We start from the raw sequence: 22,380 nt of genomic DNA on the forward strand, positions 1-22,380 counted from the left end.
CTAGACGTAAGCTAGAGTCATTTTGGAGAAAGGAAGCTCAAATGAGAAAAGCTCCCACTAGGTTGGCCTTGGAAAAAAGCCCGTGGAACGTTTTCTTGATTGATGATGGAAGTGAGAGGGCCCAGATCACTACACCTTGGTCCTGCATGGTAAAAGTAAACTGAGCAAGTCGTGGAGAACAAGCCAGTAAGCTGCACTCCTCCATGGTCTCTGGTTCAGTTTGTGTTTCCAGGTTCCTTCCCTGAGTGCCTGGCCTGAGTTCCCTACTTGATGAACCATAAATAATACGCTAAAATAAACCCTTTCCTCCCCAAGTTGCTTTTGGTCATGGTCTTTTATAGCAATAGAAATGAGACAATGAGAATGGAGATCAACAAGACCCAACTGCTATCTATCATCTATCTATCTATCTATCTATCTATCTATCTATCTATCTATCTACCTATCTATCTACCTACCTACCTACCTACACACACACACACACACACACACACACACACACACCTGAGGCTATTTTGGACCATTCAATCTCCTGTCTGCATTTACCTATGATCCAGATCCACACATGTTTTTGAGACAGGGTCTTACTATACAGCTTGACTGGTCTGAAACAAGGTATGTAAAACAAGCTGGTCTCCAGCTCACAGAGATCCACCTGCCTCTGCTTCCCAAGCGTAGGATTCAGTGATTTCTGGTACTGCCCTTTTCTCCCAAAACTTCTATGGACACTATAATTTTCATGATCACAGGTACTACACATCAAATCCAACAAGTTATCTTCCTCTACGAACTGTGTTCTCTCGCATTAGCATTTAATGCTTATCAGAGAGAGAGAGAGAGAGAGAGAGAGAGCGCACACGTGCCCACATGAATAGCAAGGTCTTGCCAGGCTGGCCTAGAATAGCCTCAGCCTCCCCTGGAATCACAAGAATGTATAACCACACAAATCCCTTCACACATCTATCAAATCTATATTGTTGAGTGGTATCTTCAACCATCCTGTTATTGTTAACAAAATACCTTAACCCTATTCCTTCCCTCTCCACCCATCTAGTAGGTCACAATTCCTATCCACTCTACTTAATATCCCTGAAACTCTCCTCCTGTTTTAGTTGCCACTATCACAATTATTTCTTGTTTAGACAACCATCAGATCTTCACAGCTGGTTTAGACACACAGGTCAAAAATCTTAAGCCTGGGGGCTGGAGAGATTGCTCAGTGGTTAAGGGTATTGACTGCTCTTCCAGAGGTCCTGAGTTCAATTCCCAGCAACCAAATGGAGGCTTACAACCACCGGTAATAAGATCTGGTGCCAACTTCTGTCTGCAGGGACACATGCAGGCAGACCATCGTATACAAAATAAATAAATAAATCTTTTAAAAAAAATAAGCCTGATCAAGTCACTTCCTCCCAGCTTACGATTTTGGAATAGCATTCTACATACAGCTCCAGGATGATATCCAAACTTGCAAGCTTGCTTGGCACATGAAACTATGATCTTTCCCATCTCTCCAGCTACCCTCCCCCTCCCATCCCAGTCACCACACATGCACGCACCCTGCACACATCTGTGAGGCTGACAGTTTTGTAGTATCTTAAATATTTCCGAGCGTCTGCTGTTTTGTGTAGACTTTTCCCTCAGCTTGGAAGAGCCATTCTTGTTTCCTGCTACACTAAAATCCGCACAAACGGCAAAACTCAAGTCAGGTACCATCTTCTATAGATCCCCTTTTGGCATCCTTCCTGATAATCTCCAAGAGAGCACTCCCTTCACGGTGAGTTCTCAGAGCATTTCACGCGGATCTAGATGGTACCGTTTAACACTCGAAAGTGGTAGGGAGACAATGCACGCAAAGACTCAGGGCAGAAGCTGATCAGTAACAGAAGATGACGAGCTGAGGCTGAAGCCCCGCGTTAAAGGCGTCTGCATCAACAAGACCTTAAAGGGCTGGCAGAAGCATAAGGGCCTGATGTACCAAAAAAGGGGGAAACCATCACTTCTTAGAAGAACACTAGTCAGGAATGTGGATAGGACAGGAAAACGTGTAGTCTAGCATCTTTCCTTTAAAGAGGAAGAAATTAGACCCCAAGAAACAGATTTCATTAAAATCACTTTGAAATCAGAGCTGGAAACAAAAATTAGTCCCACCTGCAGTGTACACAACAGAAGACGAGTTTCCAAATCAAGTCAAGCCAGCTGTTTAACCGTACATCACCCAACTGAACTTGCAGCCAGGATGGAAATATCCCATCTAGTATGGCACTTCTCCAGCACGCTAACAGCTACTGAGGACTTTAAAGTGAATTAAAAATGTATTTGCTATGTGTGCTTTCTTTACTGGACAACACAGGTCTAAATCGCTGTGTGTCCATTAAAAAAAAGTCTTGAAAAACGATTTACTTGCATTACTAAAGCGGTTTGAGGGTTACTAATTCCACATCCTCTTACCTCATCATAGCTTGCGGTTCTATCAATCCGGTGAATGATATCAATATTCACATTCCCCAGTCTTTCAGCAAATGTAAGAAACTGCAAAGAAAAGAGGTATACTGAAGACACATTCGCATTTGACGCTTATCATACCTTGATAACTATTAGAGCACACTATACCAAAATCACGCCAGACTTCAAAGGCAGAACGTTCAGAGCTTCAATAAGCCTTCTATGAACTGTCACCACAAATAACAGTAACCTCAGCTTGTCATTTCAGACTTGTGGCACCTGTTGATCACTAAATGTGTAACTGTTTCTTCTTTTAAAAGAACAGCTATCACTGATGAAGCACAAAAGGAAATGTAAGAACTCTAAACAGATGCACAAATGCAGTTACTACTTGACAATAATAAAGACTTATATTTTGCATAAGTTATTCTTTTTTTTTGGATTTGGAACTGGCCATGTTGCCAAGGGTGACCTTTAAATTTAACTTCAGATCCTCCTGCCTCTAAGTCCCCATTCTGGGGTAACAGACACTCGCCACTGGCCACCACTCCTGGGGTTTCCTGCGTGCCAGTCAAGCGCTCTCTACCAACTGATTTACCTCCTAAGCTCTGGTTTTTAAATACCATCTCCACACAGACTGTGGAAGCTGGATGCACACTGACAAGTCGATCTGCTGAGTTTTTCAGATTTCACACCACACCAAAAGCACAGGGATCTCACTAAGTCATGGCAACAAGTGTGTGTTTTTTTTAAAACACAGTTACGAAAGGATCTGGAAAGACACTACAAAGGGCCCCACGGCAGCTAGCTGGAAGTCACTCACCACTTGCCCGCCCGCCCCACGGTTCAGTCTTTAACGTTAAAAGGCGACAGGCGTTAGTAGAAAATCTCTCGGGGCAATAGATTTGACCCTGAACCCAAGGCAGTTCCCCAAACAGACCGGAGCTCATCGTCTAAAGGCGACCTCTTCAACTCAAACCTCCTAACTCCCCCTGGAGCTCGTGTTTACTATAGTGGCAGGGTCTCCCACTGTGGCCGGAGCCGGGGACGAGGGGTCCCAGCTTTGCCCCGACTCTGCGGGCCCAGTAGTCAGGCTATCAGTGGGAGGCAGGCAGAGGCGGGGAACCCGCGAGTCCCGGCCCGGCTCGCCTCCCGGCCCGGCTCCCGCGCTCACCCGGTAGGTGTTCTCCGTCTTGTGGGAAAGCGGCTTGGTCTTCATGGCTGCCGACGGGCAGAGACCCTCTGAGGGCCTCAGGGAGACAGGAAAAGATTCTCGAGCAGCACGGAGGAGAAAGCGTTTCACACACGCTACTCTGAGAGGCTGGGTTGCCTGCTCTGTCTCACGTGCAGCTCATTCCGCTGGGCGCCGCCATACTGGGGAACGGAGCAGTGCCGGTCACGTGGGCGGAAGAGGCGGGCCGAGCATGCGCGCTCTGCCTGGCAGCCTGTTGGGCAGTCTGTGGGTGCACAAGTTTTGTTTGAGAAGTTGACCAACGCAAAACGAGCTCGGTGGTATTTTTGTGGGCTTTCTTGTTTTGCTTTGTTTGGGGCATTTTTCTTTGTCTTATCAGTCGTTTGCCTGTTGGTTTTGATTTTCGTTTTTATGGATCTTTTTTGTTTCTTGCTTTTTTTATTGTATGAAAAAATTAATAAAAAAAGAAAAAGATGTTTTTATTATAAAAGAAGACATAGCAGTCGTTATCAGCAAGCCTTATTGATCGCTATAGATCTTGCACTGTGAAAAGCCCTTTCCACCCATAATCAAGAGTAAAGTTGGTTACACTCAAAACGGGAGGTGTGTGTGTTTTAAGCCCCCTTGACATGCAAGCTTGTAAGTGACGTTTTTTCACACTCAAATTCTGAGGTTCAGGTTTTTGTTTGTTGGTATTGGGAGTCCAAACTAAGGTTTCGCGCATGCCAAAAAACAACTCTACCACTGAGCTATTAGAGCCGACAGCTACTTATGATTTTATTAACTTGAATAAAGAAAGGGAATTGAATGGAAATTCTTTAGTTTCAGTAGCAACTTTTGTCCTTTGGTATTTTCTGTAGCAGTTTAACGTCTATATGGAAGCGTGTTGTTAAGCACGGTTGCCCAATTATATAGAGTGTGTATATATGTACAGTTTTTAAAATATTTGATAACTTTTCCCATTTAATGTTCATCTGATCAAATATTTCCTGAGAGTCTACTAAGAAATATTTAAAGTGCTCGTATCATAGAACGTCATGACAAGCTGTGAGCAGACAGATGCATTGCTTCATAGATTTGGGTATCTACAAGGTGATCTGGGCTGGTGTTTGCAGGAAGTTTGAGAGAAGAAAACACTGAAGCTGGACACACCTTTGAATATTTCTGTTCATCAAATATTTGTGAGCAAATTCTGCCTAGGAAAACTTATAGAGATCCAACAGGTATTTAACCTCAGTGACCAGTGCTTTTGGCATTTAGAAGCATGTCTGCCACAAGATACACAACCACAGAGTTAGAGACATTTGTACAAACGCTGCATGTATAACATTACAGCAGAAATGTAACAAAAAGAAAGAGAATGAGCCATAGAGCTATTTGCACAAAAGCAGGTGGAGAAACATCCAAGTGCAGAGTCCCTGAGATAGGATTGAGTTCCAACGTGGAATAATAGCAGCCAGAAATCCCTTGCACATAGACTACAATAAGTGGAGAGGAAATCAGAGTTCTACAGACACACTTTTATAATTTTACAGGCCTTGGAAGCACAGATTAAGAGAATGATTCATCCAAGATGATACAGGAAATTAATAGGAGAATTGGGACTATATCCAAGTGCCCTCACCCCCTTTTGGTACCCTTCCCACTGTAATCAACTTTAATCCACTAGAGTACTGGGTATTTCAAATCATGAAACAATTTTTGTGACTTCTGAACTAGGCTTGATGGGCCAATCCATCATCATTTCATGAAGGAGTCGATTTTCTTTCCTCCTGATATTTTTTGTTTGTTTGTTTTTCAAGACAGAGTTTCTCTGTGTAGCCCTGGCTGTCCTGGAACTCGTTCTGTAAACCAGGCTGGTCTCGAACTTTAATTCTGAGTGCTGGGATTAAAGATGTGCGCCACCATCCAGCTTCTTTCCCCCATGATTCTTTGGGTTAAAGGGTAAGGTGTAAAACTGCCCTGATTATACACAGATAATTCAAAGAGAAATAATAATAATAGGACTTGTTTATAAAGGACTTTGAGCTTCTCAAGGAATTCAGCATCCATTACCTCCTCTGGTCTTTATGACAGCCCTGTGAAGTGAGCAGAAAGATAGAATTGCCATCATATGGTACAGAGAGAAATGAAATAGTTCTAGAGAAAAAATAAGCAATTCTGCCAAGGTCATGTGCTTTTGCTTGCCAGTGCCAGAGTTTCTTACTCTGGCTTCAAAGGCTCTGGCACCATACTCATCTTCCTAGGTGGTAAGTAGTTGGCACTGGATAGCTCTTACTAAGCTCAGCCCCTGTTCCAAGTGTTTTGCATATAATGACTCATTCACTCTTCCTGTGAGGTAGTTCTATTATCTTCATTTGCCAGTGGGAAAACTAAGAGACAGGGAGACTGAGTAACTTGGCAAAGATTGGCTAATCCCATAAGACAGTCAGAGCCAGGACCCAGCATTTTCCGGCAATGTTCAGATTCTGTTCTTAGCCCATGCACTGTGCTACCTCTCCAATCAAGAGGGATTGGAAACAGTTGTGGGATTGAGGTGATTCAAGGGCGCAACAACTCAAGATCCTCTGAGATCAAGTCCAGAGATCCTCTTGCTCCTGAGATTGTTGCAAGCCCTTCCTTTGAAGTCTATAGCCACGTGGTCTTATTATCCACTTAGTGCGATAGAGAGATGTAATTAAATTTTGGTCCTTAAACCATTCATTTGGGTGGGGTAGAAAAAAACAACGCTGAGCAATCCTCATTTCATCGGTTGTGGAGTGGACAACATATGGGTACACGAATAGTTGAAAAGGGGGTGCAAGGGAAAACACAAACATTTCCCTCAGGAAGCAAGAGGTATAATGAGAAGGAGCCAGCCAGTAAACAAGTAATTTTAATACAGTAAACCCATGTCGGGAGTATGGCAGGAGAAGGGAAAGCTTCTCCTAAAGAATTAACTTTTAGCCTGAGACTAGAATACAGCATCAAAAATAGGAAACATTTGACGAGATGTTTACTGTAATCAGGCAATGTTCCAGGTCTTCATAATACATTCATGGACCACACAGCAGTGTTTCCTTCCACAGTGACTGTGGTTATGATGGTGACCTCGTGAGATTACAGTGGAGCTGAAAACTTCCCGTGTCATGTCAACACTGAGACTGCTGTAACGTTGTAGTGCGAGGCATCACTTTGTGTTTACAGAGATGTTGGTATAAACCAGCCTACCTCACTTCCTGATGCATAGAAGCATAGCACATGACTGTGCACAGCATACAGCAATTGGTGATAACAAAAGTTGTCTATGGTACTGCTTCATGGATTTTTAGTACACTTTCTGCTTTGGTTTATTTTCCTGCCCAGCTGGGCATTGAACCCAAGGTCTCATATATTTGAAGCAAAAACGCTACCACTAAGCTACATCATACTCATCTATTTACTGTGATTCTTTGACCATTATTTTAGAATGTATATCGATATCTGTAAAATGTGATTCAACTTGTGAATGAATGAATGGATGGATGAATGGATGAATAACATACCATGGCACTGTCTACTTAGTCTGGGGGCGACTTCATTTGTCCCATATGTCTCGTGATTACTGCATCTCAAATGCATCAAGAAGCCATGTCAAGGCCCAGCAGGATGGCTTGGTGAATAAAGGTGCCTGCTGGCAGGATGACCTGAGCCTGATCCCTGGGATCATAGTGGAAGGAGAGAACCAACTCCAGCAAGTTGTCCGCGTGTACAAGGTGATGATAAACGCATGGACATGCGTTCGCTGTTATTCTGCAAATGCCACAGAAAGAACTTGCATAAACCCGGTAGTATAATCAATCAGCCACTTGACAGATTCTTAGGGAAGGAAAATGGATGCCCAAGAATGGAAATGGCCTACTGAGCCAAGGAAAGCGCCCCTAAAGCCCCGATAAACTTTTTTTATATTTATAGGACATCATTTACCTAGTAATCTGATGCTTCTTCAGGTGTGCATATATTAATTACAGCAGACTTCTTAAAAATATATTCCTAATCTGGGTGAATGCCTTTAATCCCAGCACTTGAAAGTCAGATCTCTGTAAATTCAAAGCCAGCCTGGTTTACACAGTGAGTTCCAGGACAGCCAGAGCTATATAGTGAGACCCTGTACCAAAAAATGGAAGACAAAAAATAAATAAAAATATATTCCTACAGATGTAGAATCATTGCCATAATGATTTCTGCCAGTTCACATGATAAAAGTTTGTTTCTTGTTTAACTGATAGTTTTGCACAATTATTTTAGACAAGCAAATAACCAGGTACACCCCCTTTAGCTAGAAGCCCAAATCAATAGAGAAGAACAGAGCATGCCTTCTGGAGACACCAGAAGGGCAAACATGTATAGACAGGAACAAGGATTTAATGGGTCAGGCATGTGAGTGGTGTTGCTCATATTCCATCAGCTGGAATTCAGTCTCAGCTCCACCCAACTACAAGGAAATCTGGGAAATGTAGTTTAACTGTGTACCCAAGAAGAGAAAATGGGCTCTGGTGACTGAACAGACAGAAGTCTGGGTCATTTGCCTTAAACCCCAACAAACCTAATTTTTTGCTGGTCGAATTTTGTTGTTTCTAAATTAATGATAACGGTGACAGTTTTCTCATGGAGTTGTTAGAAGGGTCCTCTCAGCAACATCCTTTAAAATGCATCATTTGGCTTTTTTTTATTATGCAAATGTCACAGAATGGACTTGCATCAGCCTGGTGTAGTCAGCCACTTGACTAGATTTCCTTTATGGCTTTTAAACCTTTACTACACTCTTATTTATTTTATGTGTGTGTGCATGCTCATGTGCTTATGTGCCACCTTGTACACGCGGACAACTTGCTAGAGTTGGTTCTCTCCTTCCACTATGATCCCAGGGATCAGGCTCAGGTCATCCTGCCAGCAGGCACCTTTATTCGCCAAGCCATCCTGCTGGGCCTTGACATGGCTTCTTGATGCATTTGAGATGCAGTAATCACGAGACATATGGGACAAATGAAGTCGCCCCCAGACTAAGTAGACAGTGCCATGGTATGTTATTCATCCATTCATTCATTCATTCATTCATTCACAAGTTGAATCACATTTTACAAGTATCGATATATATTCTAAAATAATGGTCAAAGAATCACAGTAAATAGATGAGTTTGGATGTAACTTAGTGGTAGCGTTTTTGCTTCAAATATATGAGACCTTGGGTTCAATGCCCAGCTGGGCAGGAAAATAAACCAAAGCAGAAAGTGTACTAAAAATCCATGAAGCAGTACCATAGACTTTTGTTATCACCAATTGCTGTATGCTGTGCACAGTCATGTGCTATGCTTCTATGCATCAGGAAGTGAGGTAGGCTGGTTTATACCAACATCTCTGTAAACACAAAGTGATGCCTCGCACTACAACGTTACAGCAGTCTCAGTGTTGACATGACACGGGAAGTTTTCAGCTCCACTGTAATCTCACGAGGTCACCATCATAACCACAGTCACTGTGGAAGGAAACACTGCTGTGTGGTCCATGAATGTATTATGAAGACCTGGAACATTGCCTGATTACAGTAAACATCTCGTCAAATGTTTCCTATTTTTATTGTATTCTAGTCTCAGGCTAAAGGTTAATTCTTTAGGTGAAGCTTCCCCTTCTGATATCCTCCCCGTCAGAGTTTACTGTACTGAAATTACTTATTTAACTAGCTGACCCATCCTCTACATACCTCTTGCTTCCTGAGGGAAATGTTTGTGTTTTCCCTTGCACCCCCTTTTCATCTCTCTGCCATCTTCATACACGTATGTAAAGAATTTTAATTATTTTTTACGCACCCCTACTATATTCTCTTATCATCTCCCCCTCCCATTGTGTTTAGTGTCTTAAAAATATTTTATGTACCTCGTGTGACTGCTGGCACATTGTAGGTTAACACTAGTAGTTGGTGGAGGAAAGAGAGATGTGTGGAGGGAGGCAGGAAGGAATGTGAATGGAGGAAAGAAGAGGGAATGGGAAGGAAGGGAGGAAGGAGGGAGGGAGGGAGGAGGGAGGGAGCGAGGGAGGGAGGGAGGGAGGGAGGGAGGGAGGGAGAGAGGAAGGATGGAAGGGAAGACACCTTGAGATTGAAGTTTTCTCATGGAACATTCTGAAAGAGCAACCTGATAAACTGAATAGCAGCTTGAACAGTCAGTCTTTTTTTCAGGTCCTGAAAGGTCACTTCACACATAAAATCAGTACAGGAATGAAGACACCGTACCCCTGGTGCCCTGTGTTGGACACCTCTGCAGTCTACTGACTCCAGCTAGTGATACAGACATCGTGACAGGAGGAATGGATCTAGTCCCTTGCCTCTGCTGTGCTGTATCTGTGTCTGCAGGTTGCTCTTAGGCCAATTGTTTGGGAACCTGCTGAAATGTGTTTTGTCTATTACATAAGCAAACTCGCAAGCACTAGGGAGTTGATGTTTCGTTGACCTAAAGAGCAGAGAGAAGAGGAGAGGAGAAAGGTAAGGGGGAGGAGAGAAAGAGTGAACCCTCTAAGGAATAATTCCAATTTATTTGAGGATAAGCAGGAAGCACTACAGAGACATGCTTTCAAAGATGAAACTGTATGTGTTCAAAGAAGTAGAGACCAGGGGACAATTTAAGGACTAATTGAGGAAGATTTCCAAAGTTGTTTAGAATCAATGATACTTGATTCTATTGACTACAGAATGAATAAGTAGGGTAGCATCTCTTCAAAGCTCGTCAGGCAGCTGATGGGCAGACATTCTTTTTTTTTTTTTCTTTTTTCTTTTTTTTTGGTTTTTCGAGACAGGGTTTCTCTGCAGCTTTTTTAGAGCCTGTCCTGGAACTAGCTCTTGTAGACCAGGCTGGCCTCGAACTCACAGAGATCCGCCTGCCTCTGCCTCCCGAGTGCTGGGATTAAAGGCGTGCGCCACCACCGCCCGGCTTGGGCAGACATTCTTATACAAGTGCTTTAATTAGGGTTTTTATTGTTGGGAAGAGACACTATGTCCACGGAAGCTCAGGAAAGATTTAATTGGGGTGGCTTAACATTTTTCAGAGGTTTATTCCATTATCATCATAGTGTGACGTGGCGGTGTACAGGCAGACACGGTGTTGGAGAAATAACCAAGCCCTACATTTTGACCCACAGGCAACAGAAAGTGGTCTGAGACACTGGGCGTAGCTTGAGCACATATGACCTCAAAGCCCACCCTCCACAGTGACACAACTTCCTCCAACAAGACCCTATGTAGTCCAGCAAAGCCACACCTCCTACTAGTGCTGCTCCTTACGAGTTTATGGGGGTCAACTACATTCAAACTACCACAGCAAATATTTTCTGAATAAAGTTGTGGTAGTCTCTGTACAGGCTGTGCTTTCAACAGTCTGTTGCAACAGTTCCTTTGTCAGGCATGTGTACACCAGCTTCCTTCTGTCACATCCTCATGGCTCTATTGATCTGTTGTTAGGTTTGGCAAAAGCTATTCCATGTCAATTCTGACAATGTTCAGTTTCATTTTTGTTTTCCACCTCAAGAATTCAGATTAATAGCGAGCCGCGCGGTGGCTCATCGTGTAGGGCGCGTGCGTGTGCGCGCGTGCGCGCGTGCGTGCGTGCGTGTGTCTGCGAGTTCGAATCCCGTGTGTTCTGTCCGTGTGCTGCTTGGGCGAACCTTGCGCGCGCGTGTATATCCACGCCGCGTCTTGTGGAAAAAAAAAAGAATTCAGATTAATACCATTTTTTGTTTTTGTTTTTGTTTTTTTTTTTGTTTTGTTTTTTTTGAGACAGGGTTTCCCTGTAGTTTCTAGAGCCTGTCCTGGAACTAGCTCTTGTAGACCAGGCTGGCCTCGAACTCAGAGATCCGCCAGCCTCTGCCTCCCGAGTGCTGGGATTAAAGGCGTGCGCCACCACTGCCCGGCTTTTAATACCATTTTTTTAAATTCTGTTTTTTTTTCTTAGGTTTCTTTTTTTCCCCTTAAAGTTTTCATTATGTATGTTTATCCTGTATGGCTCTCTGCTACATAAGAATATGTTTTCTTGTACAATCACTTTGGAAATCAATATGGCAGTTTCTCAGAAAATTGGGAATCAATCTACCTCAAGACCCAGCTATATCAATCTTGGGCATATTTTCAAAAGATGTGCAAGCATAACCCAAGGACACTTGCTCCAGTGTGTTCATAGCAGCATTATTCCTTAACAACCAGAACCTGAAAACAACTTAGATGCCCCCTCCACCGAAGAATGGATAAAGAAAATGTGGTACATTTTCACAATGGAGTATTACTCAGCTGTAAAAACAAGCAAACAAACAAAAAAAAACCAATGATGTCATAAAATTTACAGGCAAATAGATGGAACTAAAAAAATAATTCTAAGTGAGATAACCTAGATCCAGAAAGACAAACATGGTATGTACTCATTCATAAGCAGATATTAGGAGCAAAGCAAAGGATAACCAGCCTACAATCCACAGTCCCAGAGAGGCTAGATAACAAGGAGGGCCCAAAGAGGGATAGGAGGGACACAAGGATTTCCCTGGTAAGGGGAAACAGGAGAGATCTCCTGGGTAAACTGGGGGCAGGGGTGGGGTGGGATGGCGGGTGGGAATATGAGGGATCAGGTTGGGTTGTTGGGGGAAGGGAGGAAAATAATGAAAGAGATCCGTGATGGGGTGTATTCTGGGGGTTATGGAGAAACCTGGTGCCAGGGAAACTTCCAGGGGTCTTTTCTGCATGTTTGAGACAGTTGTGTAGCTTGGTTTCACTGTGAAGCCCCTAGCAGTAAGATCATGACCTGTCTCTGGCACACTCAGCTGGCCTTTGTGAATATGTTTCCCATGCTGGATTACTTTGCCTGGCCTTGATGCAGGGAGAGGAGCTTGGTCCTGCCTTAACTTGATGGGCTTTGTTCATGCCCATGGGAGGGCTGCCCCTTTTTGAACCGAGACAGAGGAGGAGTGGATGGGAGGTAGGTAGATGGGAATTGGGGGGCACTGGAATGGGAGGAGAGGAGGGAGGGGAAGCTGTGGTCAATAGGTAAAATAAATGAAAAAATTAATTAATAAAAAATTATGTCCAGGACAGGCTCTAGAAACTACAGGGAAACCGTGTCTCGAAAAACCAAAAAAAAAAAAATTATGTTTGCATATATAGAATATACATTGAGAATATTCCCTGTGCCCCCATCCTTTTTTCATTCTCTCCCATTCATGCTGCTCCCTTATTTTCCTAGACAGTTTTGTGTGTGTGTATATATATATATATACATATGTATATATATATGTATATATATATATATATATATATATATAGTTTTCTATACCCATTAAAAGTCTAGGAACCCAAAATGAGAGAAAACAAAATATTTGACTTTTTGGAGAATAATTTAATTTGTTTAATATTGTTTCCAGTTACACTCACTTTCCCATAAACAACTTTATTCTTCTTTATTGATGAAAAACATACCATTTTTAAGACAGGGTCTCGCTGAGTACCCCTGGCTGGCCTGGAACTCCCTACATAGATCCCATTGGCCTTGAACTCACAGAGACCTCCCGCCTCTGCTCCTGAGGGCTGGGATTATAGGTGTGTACCGTCACCCAGTTTACCCAGTCTTTCTCTCTCCACTCCTGACTTAGCAATTGTGAGTTGTTACACATTCAGTGCTGATGTGTAAGTACCTCTGGGATAGGATGACTTGGAGTTCTTTGGATAAATATGCAGAAGTGGTATAGTTGGGTAGTGTGGTTGATCTACTTGAACTTTATGTGGAACATCCAGAGTGAGTTCCATAGTGGTCTGACGGGTTTGCCTTCCACCACCCGTATATATGGGTTCTTTAACTATATTCTCATCAACATTTGATCTTTGTTTGTTTCTTCTTATTATTATTAATTATTTTAGTTTTTAGCTTTTTGAGGCATTAACTCACTACGTAGTTCTGGCAGCCTTGGCACTTGCTCTGTAGACCAGGCTGGCCTCAAACTCACAGAGATCCACCTTCCTCTTCCCCTACTGTTTTCTTACTAGCTGCCATTCTGAATTCAGTGAGATGGAATCTCAATGTAGTCTTTACTTTTCTCCGATGGCCAGTGAAGGTGAGCATTGTTCCTGGGTTTATTGTGTATTTGTGCTTTGTCTTTTGAGAAGGCTTGTTCATTCCATTAGCCCATTTATTGATTGGGTTGTTGGATTGCTTGCTTGCTTTCTGTGAGTTCTTGAAATACCTTAGCTATTAATCCTCAGTGAACAGCTAGCAAAGATTTCCTCTCATTCTCAGTGTCTTTAAGAGGATCATTAAAGTCCGTCTTATCCCCACATCAGCAGAAGCCTTCTTCACCTTTTCTTGGGATCAGAAAGATGCAAATTCCTACCCAAGTTTTGGCAGGACTCCGTACCCACAAGCTCTGAAGATTCCAACAGGGTCTGGCCTCTGCCAGGAACTTACAGGACCACCTCAATGTGTCTGTACTGTTATTTGGAGGGAACCTGTCCTTCTGGTAGTCAGGAGTTCGCCTACTTGGGGGCTTTGAGAAGCTTCTTGAAGGATCCCAAAAGCCTGATTAGAATCTTTGCTCTATGAATGGACAAGTCCCTGGTCTTGCAGAGAGTCATCACACACAAAATTGACAAAACCACACTTCAGAGTGTTCATGGCTGGCCCACAGAGTTTGGAGAGATTTCCCCCTAAGGTCACCTTACCTGGGCTTGTCCCTCACAGAAGAACTTCACGTATGTTGTATTTGTAACCCACCCCCCACTCAACCTTGGGTTAGCTTCTGCTTCTGAGAATGAATCACCTAACATATGTCAAAGCCTGCCATCTGGGGGCTGGCCAGGAGTGAGGACTTCCTAAATAGCTCCTGTTGTTAGAATGGGCTCCCTCCCTCCATTACTGCATCTCCCACGAATCTGCGCTCCACTCCCGAAGTCCCTGCGTGTCCATAGCTGCTCAGATTCCTTCTCCTCTTTAACGCTGGCTCCTTGCCAATCACTCACCAGTTGTCACTCAGCCAAACTTACTCTGCAAGGTGCGGTATGTAAGTCCTCCCTGTGTCCCTTCATGGTGGGAAAGCAACGTCTGGCAACTGTGTCCTTCCCAGAAGTAATGTGACCACAAGGAGACATCACAAACAAATCACCTGAAGCTCCTCGGAGTAGTGGTGAATCAAAGTCCTATTAATACTTTACTAAACGTCCAAGGGCACTTGAGGCAAAGTCTTAATGTTTTACAGGTTATTGTTATAGGAAGAGGCCAGTTGTCAGCCAGATATGGGGTGGAGACTCTTCCCTTGGGAGAGTTGTATCTCAGAAAGGGCTTCTCAGTCCCGCTCACAAAGAGCCTTTATCACAGGCAGCGAGAGCACCCACGTTTATTTTTAAAATGACAACATACCAGACTTTTGCATTGGAATTGCTCAGAACTGGATCTCTTGCCAGAATATACACAGTGGAGTGTGTATATTCCTGACAAGACGCTCCTTCCCTGACCCAGTAAGGAAGGAACGTGGCTTAGATGCACTTAGATGTAGCCATTGTTGGGGTGTCATGGGTGACGAGGATGAGCAGATCCAGGGCTCCGAGGCCAGCCTGCTTACGTGTGCAGGAGGCTGTCTGTTCAGGCGGGAGAAGTGTGACCACTGGACTCGGGCAAACCCGGTTTCATCTCGCCTCTGCTCTGTACCGGACACGCGGTTTGTGTGATCTTGAGTCTCAAATTTTCAAGCATGTGACGTGAAAACAATGCTGTCCTTTTTGGGGAGCCACCACGAGGAGTAAACAAAAGGGCAAAGTGTCCGGAACACGACCAGGGTGTCAGCGTTCTCGCTCTCTCCCCGAGGCCTGGTCTGTAAGGGCAGTTATGGCCTCAGAATGACAGTTTCTGTCCGTGTGTATGTGTGTTTGTGTATGTCCGTGTTTGTGTGTGCACACATGTGCAGGCCAGCGTGAGGAGACCAGAGGTAGGCCTCAGCTGTTTCCCTCTATCATTCTTCACCTCACACCTCCCCTTATTTTTTTTTTAATTTTTTGAGACAGTCTCTCTCTGAACCCGAAGCTCACTGATTTGGTGAGGCTAGCTGGCCAGTGAGCTTTAAGCACCTGCCAGCCTCCACCTGTGTCAGCCTCCCTCCAGCACCGGGGCTCCAGGTGCCCATTTTCCACACCTGGCTTTGCACCTGAGTTCCTGGGGATGTGTGTACTTGAATATGCAATACTCTAGTGCAATTAATAAAAACCCAGAGACAGATATTGGGGTTCAACCTGAAGGTCAGAAAAGCAAAACAGCCAGTCACTAGCTCGTACCCCTATCTCAGTCTGAAATGGCGATCCTGCCTCCAGGAATCTCAGAATGAGACTGTGTCTGAGAGCTGCCTCCTCTTGTTTTATATTCCTCTCTAAGGCTGGGTTTAAATGTCTGTACCACCACCGCCCAGTTTCTATGGCAAACTAGTGTGGCTACTGGGATTAAAGATGTGTGTTACTGCCGGGCGGTGGTGGCGCACGCCTTTAATCCCAGCACTCGGGAGGCAGAGGCAGGCGGAGGATCTCTGTGAGTTCGAGGCCAGCCTGGTCTACAAGAGCTAGTTCCAGGACAGGCTCTAAAAAAGCTGCAGAGAAACCCTGTCTCGAAAAACCAAAAAAAAAAAAAAAAAAAAAAAAAAAAGATGTGTGTTACCATTTCCTGGTCTGTAAGACTGGCCAGGATGGTTGTTTTACTCTCTGGTCTTCAGGCAAGATTTATTTATTACAATCCAAGTGAAATATCACTACAGGATACCATATCCTTCTGACCTTCGTATGGGTCCTGGGGATCAGAACTCCGGTCCCCACACTTGTGTGGCAACTGCCTTACTCATTTGACCATCTCTTTAACCCCTCAGCTATTTTTTTAATAAATGCGATATTTCTTTGTTGTTGCTGTTGTTTTGAGACAGGGTTTCCCTAAATAGCCCTAACTGTCCTGGAACTCACTAGGTAGGCCAGGCTGGCCTCGAACTCACAGAGATATGCCTGCCTCTGCACTCTGAGTGCTGGGATTAAAGGCGTGCACCACAATGACCGGCCTAAATATGATATTTTTTGAGTTAAGGAAATGTCCAGGAAGTGACATTAGTTGCAGAGCAAATATAAAACTAATGTACAACAGCAACAAGAAAACGAACACAGCCGGGCACAGGACAGGCTCTAGAAACTACAGGCAAACCCTATCTCGAAAAACCAAAAAAAAAAAAAAAAAAACCAAAAACCCAAAAAGAAAAAGAAAACGAACACCACAGATTTCATGTAGTCCTTATTTAACTTTAGCAAATTAGGTTCACCTACTAATCTTTTTCTCCTCTTGATCCTGAAGTTAATGAACACAGCTCCTCGTGCAGGAAGCTGACCTCCCTTTTATTAAAGTTTATAATTTTCTGCTTGCTTTGCCTGCATGAGGCCCTAGGTTCAATGCCCAATACTGAAAAAAAAAAAAGGTTGCATCAGTTACTTAGCATGATATCATAAACTGTCACAGACTAGACATATTAAGCAATAGAAATGTATTTCTTTATGGCCCTGGAGGCTGGAAGTCCAGGACCGGAGTGCCAACAGCATTGGAGTCTTCTGATGTCTTTCTCCTGGTCTTGTGACAGCTGTACCTTTTCCTTGCATCATTGTCCAGTTATTTCCCCTAAGGCGTGCATTTCTGGTGCATCTAAATTGTCTCATCCTCTGAGGACCCCAGCCAGGCTGGGTCAGAGCCCACCTACGCGGCCTTAGTTAACTCAACAGCTTTGCACGCCCAGACTTCAGAACCCCTCATCCTCCGAGGTGCAGGTAGTTGGGGCCACAACCTACGAATCTGGGGAAGAGAGAACACAGCCCGCAACTGAGAGGGAACAAAACAGAGAAACGCAGGTGCGCGTTTAGACGTGCGGCTCCTGTTTTAAGGGCGGTGACGTAGCAACGGTGGTGACAGACCAAAGGGAATTAGACCCAGTTTCTGCCCTTAAATATCCGGAAGAGTTAAATTGGCATCATTTTCTTTGACCTGGAATCTCAGCCGCATTCTCACAAGGAAGTTTGGAACTGTTGCCAAGAATAACATGCTCTTTGTTTAGGGCACTGGGTGTTAAATATTAAGTTTTTGCATCTCAGGACTTCTAGGGTCAACTGGGACCTCTCAGATTTATGGGTTAAATCTTCTTCTTCCTCCACTTCGTGAGCTGAAGTCCTAACCCCTAGAACTTCAGCTATCCAGAGCAGGCTCCATGTAGTACGATGGAGGAGCTGTGGTTGGCAGCCATCATTGGCATTCCTTGTCTTGTAGCTATACCAGTTCAGTTTCTGATCATGTCTTTACCTGGGTTCTCCTCCGTGTGTTATCTCCCTTCTGTTTCTGTGCCCAAATTTCCCTTTTCTTGCTAGGACGCTAGGCTTTGGATTAGTGTCCTCCCTAAGCAGTGTGACCTCATCTTGGTGCAATGACTTTTGCAAAGATGCTAAGTACAGACTCCACGCTGCTATCACAAAATGCCACAGAATAGGTGGTTTGTTCACTCTTTGTTCTAGAGTCTGGAAATCAAAGATTGTAGTACAAGAAGAATTGATGTTTGATTACTTCGATGCCACTTTCTTATGACATCCTTACATTGCAGAAAGAGGCAGTAGGACATCTTGTTTATAATATTTCAATCCCATCCTAGATAGCAAAACTTTCAAAGCCTAATCCCCTCCTAAAAGCCTGACCTCATCATAGGATTGCATTGGGGGTTAAGTCGAATCAACCCTAAAAAGAGTCACAGACACAGTTAATTAGGGTTTAGGACCTGAGTACATCTGCTCCATGGGATACAGGTTGATCCATAACAGTTAATCCATTCAGTATTCATTACACAAACTTCCAACACCTAAACTTAACTAGTCTAGGCCTGTTTCAACCTTTCTACTTCCTGAGTCAACAACCCAACTTTGCAACACTTTCTTCAGGTGATTCCCCATCTCTGTCTTCATGTACGGCTCACATATAGTATGAGACTCTTAGGTTTTTATACGCTAACTTTGGCAATCCAACTTCTACATCTTGTCCAAAGGTCTGGAGGGGCTTTAGATAAAGTAAGTGTTTCTAGTTTGCCACCATGCTATAATACCCACATTGGGCTTATTTTATTCAGCTGTGCTACCTGATACTCATAGGGATTCTGGTTTACAGTGCTTAGTCTGGAGTTAGAAGGAAGAAGTAAGGATAAAGATGGTTAGAAAATGAACTAAAGCAAATGTATGCATATGGAGAAGACAGGGAAGGACTTGAAATCAATTAAGATGCTAAATAAAATATGTAGTACCTGTAAGTAATTATAGTTTTATCACCAGGACCACCAGGTGAAGTCAGCAACTGAGAAAAGAATATAGGAAGAGATTGTGTCTTAGTAAGTTGAGTTCGGTGTATTCTTTAGGTGGCTAAGTGGCTTCTGCTCAGGAAAGAGGTGCCGGCTGAAGGTATAAGTTTAGAAGTATGAAGTTCATCGTTGAGACACAAAGGTGTTTCCACGTGTGTGAACATGGAGGCCAGAGGCCAATGCTGAATATCTTCTTCACTTATTCTCCACGTTCTTTTTGACGTGGCGCTCTCTCCACGAACCCAGAGCTCACTCAATTAGCTCGACTGGCTGTCCTTGAGTTCTAGGATCCTCCGTCCCCATTTTCCAAGTGTGGAGATTACAGACCCATTCATCTGTTCCAGCTGTTCTTTGTGGGTATCGGGGATCAAATTCAGGCCCTCATGCTTGTTCAGGAAGCATTTTTCCAACCAATACATCTCCCCAGTCCCAGAAACCATGACTTTTCCTAGGAGAGCAGAGAACTTGGAGAAGGTTACTCATGGCTATCATTAAACTGATTTTCCCCCATAGGATCAAGGATAACTGTTAGTTTCACTTGGCCAAAGCCATAAAAACAAACGCTGCCCTCAGAGCCGCAGAGTTGGAGAAATGTCAAGAGTAGAGATTAAAACCAATGCCAGGACGAGGAAAATGAAGCCAGGAAAATATTGAGGGTGAGTTGGTCATTTGTTTTTCCAGCGATCATTTGTTAGACATCTCTCATACATTAACTATGAGGTTGTGAACGGGCTGAATTGTAAATCAGTTTACGTGGAGTTAAAACCTTATGCAAACACCATAACCCGAGCCTAACAGGATAAGGCTCAGAGTTCAGGGATATATTTCACTTCCCTTAAAGTCACAATGGAGCAGCGAGAGCGAAGCTGGCTCCCACTAGGTTTAGAAATAAACGTCTTAAGGATTCGAATGAGGGAAAGGGAGATGACAACTGTAAGAGGTGAAGGGCTTTGTGGGTCTGCTGGGACTTGCTATCATGGGTAATTTGTTATGCACATGAGTAGGAAGTGGATAGGCAGGATAATAACGCTTAGCATTATTTTATAAATAATAAAAGTACTAGTCACACTTCTCATTTCTGTGGTGAAAAGTCCGACAGCTTGAGAGAAGATGGGTTTCTTTTGGCTCCAGTCCATCATATTGAGGCTGGCATGCTAGGAGGAACATGAGGCGGCTGGCATCATTGTATCTGCAGCCAGGAAGCAGAGCAAGGTGTATGCTAGATCCACTTATGTGGTTCTGGATCCTGAGACTATAGAAGGTGTTGCCTGCATTTAGGGTGGGTCTTTTCTATTAGCCTAATGTAGATGAGCCCTCATTCTCGTGTCTACAGACTTGTCTCTTCTGGTGATGGCAGATCCTATCAGGGTGACAATCACTTATCAGCCATCAGAAGAGGAGATGCCTACTGTGCCGATTCTCAGGCCCCTTGAAATTCTGTCCATCAGCCATGCAGTGGGCTCCATCAACCCACAATTTTCTCAAGTACATATCTAGGTGATTCTTATATATTTATTCTGTAGAGTACATTTGAAGACTGAATAAATCGAATAGAAAAATAGTCCTCAGAGGGTATTGGACCACAGAATCCTGTAAGTTACTATCAAGCTCCTTATAGAGGATCTTGATCAAAGAGAATTCTTTGTTGGAATGGAGGTCTTCGTTTATGAGTCATTCATTACTGTACTGTTTCCATGTATTTCATACATGAGTTACTATGTAATGGCGTATATATACAGGCCATTATTACTTTCTGCTGTGAAGTTTTACACCTAAATCCAACCGAAATGGACTGTGTAGTTTTTAATTCTGTGGTCCTAACTAGATAGGAAAGAGTTCCCTGTTTCCAACTGTACTAAGTTCACAGGATGAAGGTACATATTTACCCCAAATGCATGTGGCTGTGCACATGTCTTTGTATCTGTTTGTGAGAAGCAAAGAGTTTCCCCACCATTCTTAGGAGGTATTGTTTCTCAAGGGTTAGCAACTCTGACCCTCTAGCAAGACAGGCTGGGCTTGAATAAGTTGTGTCAGGTGATAGTTGGACAATATTATCCATATTCGTTGGGTTCTCTAAGTCTTCACTTTCTCACCTTTCCAATGGGAGCATTGTATCTATCTTATGTGATATAAGATTAAATCGTTACTTTTGCAACTTAAAAGATTACATTTAATTATATAATTTCCTACTTCCTCTCTTACCATCTTTCCTCCCTTTCCTTTTAAGTTCATGGTCTTTCTTCCTTAACTATTTATGTTACATGTATGTATAAATGTATAAATATGTACGCACCAGCTCCCATGGTGTAATGGTTAACGCTCTGGACTCTGAATCCAGCGATCTAAGTTTATATCTTGGTGGATCCTGTTCCTTGAGGAAGAGACCTGGTCAGTTGTCCTCATCAACTCAGACCATGAAGCCCAAAACAAATGGGCTGCCCATGCATGCTTCAGCATTGCCGGGGGCATGTTTCATTTCATAAATACATAAATATGACCTGATGAGCTCATTTAGTGTCGCTTGTGCATATATTTTTAGCACTGGCTACTTGTGGGCTTATTCCTGGGGAAGACTAATTCTCCTTCTCTCCGCAGTCATTAATGGTCTATCATTCTTCCTCTAGAGATGGGACCCCCACAAGATTTCCTCCTTTCATGTTAGCATGTCTGTTGGTGTTACCATTGTTCAGGTTTTGTTTAGGCAATCCTATTGTTGAGGTTTCCTGGGTACAACTTCCCTGTCATTTCTGGGAGACAGAATCTTGCAGCAGACATTGATTTCCTCTGGCTCTTACGATCTCTCCCCTCCTTCATCATGATGCTCTCTGATCCTCAGGTATGGGGATTATGTTTTACATGTATCAGTTGGGGCTGGACACACCACAGTTATTTTGACCAGTTGTGGCTTTTGTAATGGTGTCCTACTGCTGAAAAGAGAAGCTTGCCTGGTGAGGGATGAGAGCTACGCTTAGCTGTGGGTGTGAGGATAAGAATTTCAAATGCAGCTAGGAATTATACTGGTTTAATAAGGTGGCTATAGTAGGCTCTCCTCTAAGACCATTGACCAGGCTAGCCCTGGATAGTTGGCTCTGTTTCCATTATCAAGCATGGTTTCCATTCTGTTGATTAATCCATAAATCAAATTAAACAACTGTTGATTGCCACCAAGACACGAGTTGCATCATTGAATCTTTAGGAATGTCTTGCTATGGTAGTCAGGGGCTTGGGTTAAAGGTGTGCATCACCACACCTGGCGATAGTTTTTAATAATATTTATGTAATAGGAATTATGCACATGTTCACTGTTGCAGGTCTATCTGAGTCTAATCTTAGTCAAACAAGGCGTCTTTATGAATGACCCTTTT

At 43.5% G+C, this 22,380-nt stretch overlaps 1 protein-coding gene across 1 annotated transcript in view; it reads right to left on the bottom strand.

The window, feature by feature from the left end:
* Utp20 (UTP20 small subunit processome component) overlaps positions 1-3,817 on the bottom strand; it is a 74,547-nt gene extending 70,730 nt beyond the window's left edge. Inside the window, exons 1-2 of the mRNA XM_038314884.1 lie at positions 3,620-3,817; positions 2,452-2,532 (exon numbers count right to left, since the gene is read on the bottom strand). Coding sequence (XP_038170812.1) covers positions 2,452-2,532; positions 3,620-3,664 — 126 coding nt within the window. The 5' untranslated portion in view covers positions 3,665-3,817. The remainder of the gene's footprint in view (positions 1-2,451; positions 2,533-3,619) is intronic.
* Between the last annotated feature and the right edge of the window lie 18,563 nt (positions 3,818-22,380).

This window comes from Arvicola amphibius, chromosome 17 (genome assembly GCF_903992535.2).
Source record: "Arvicola amphibius chromosome 17, mArvAmp1.2, whole genome shotgun sequence".
Classification (NCBI taxonomy): Eukaryota; Metazoa; Chordata; class Mammalia; order Rodentia; family Cricetidae; genus Arvicola; species Arvicola amphibius.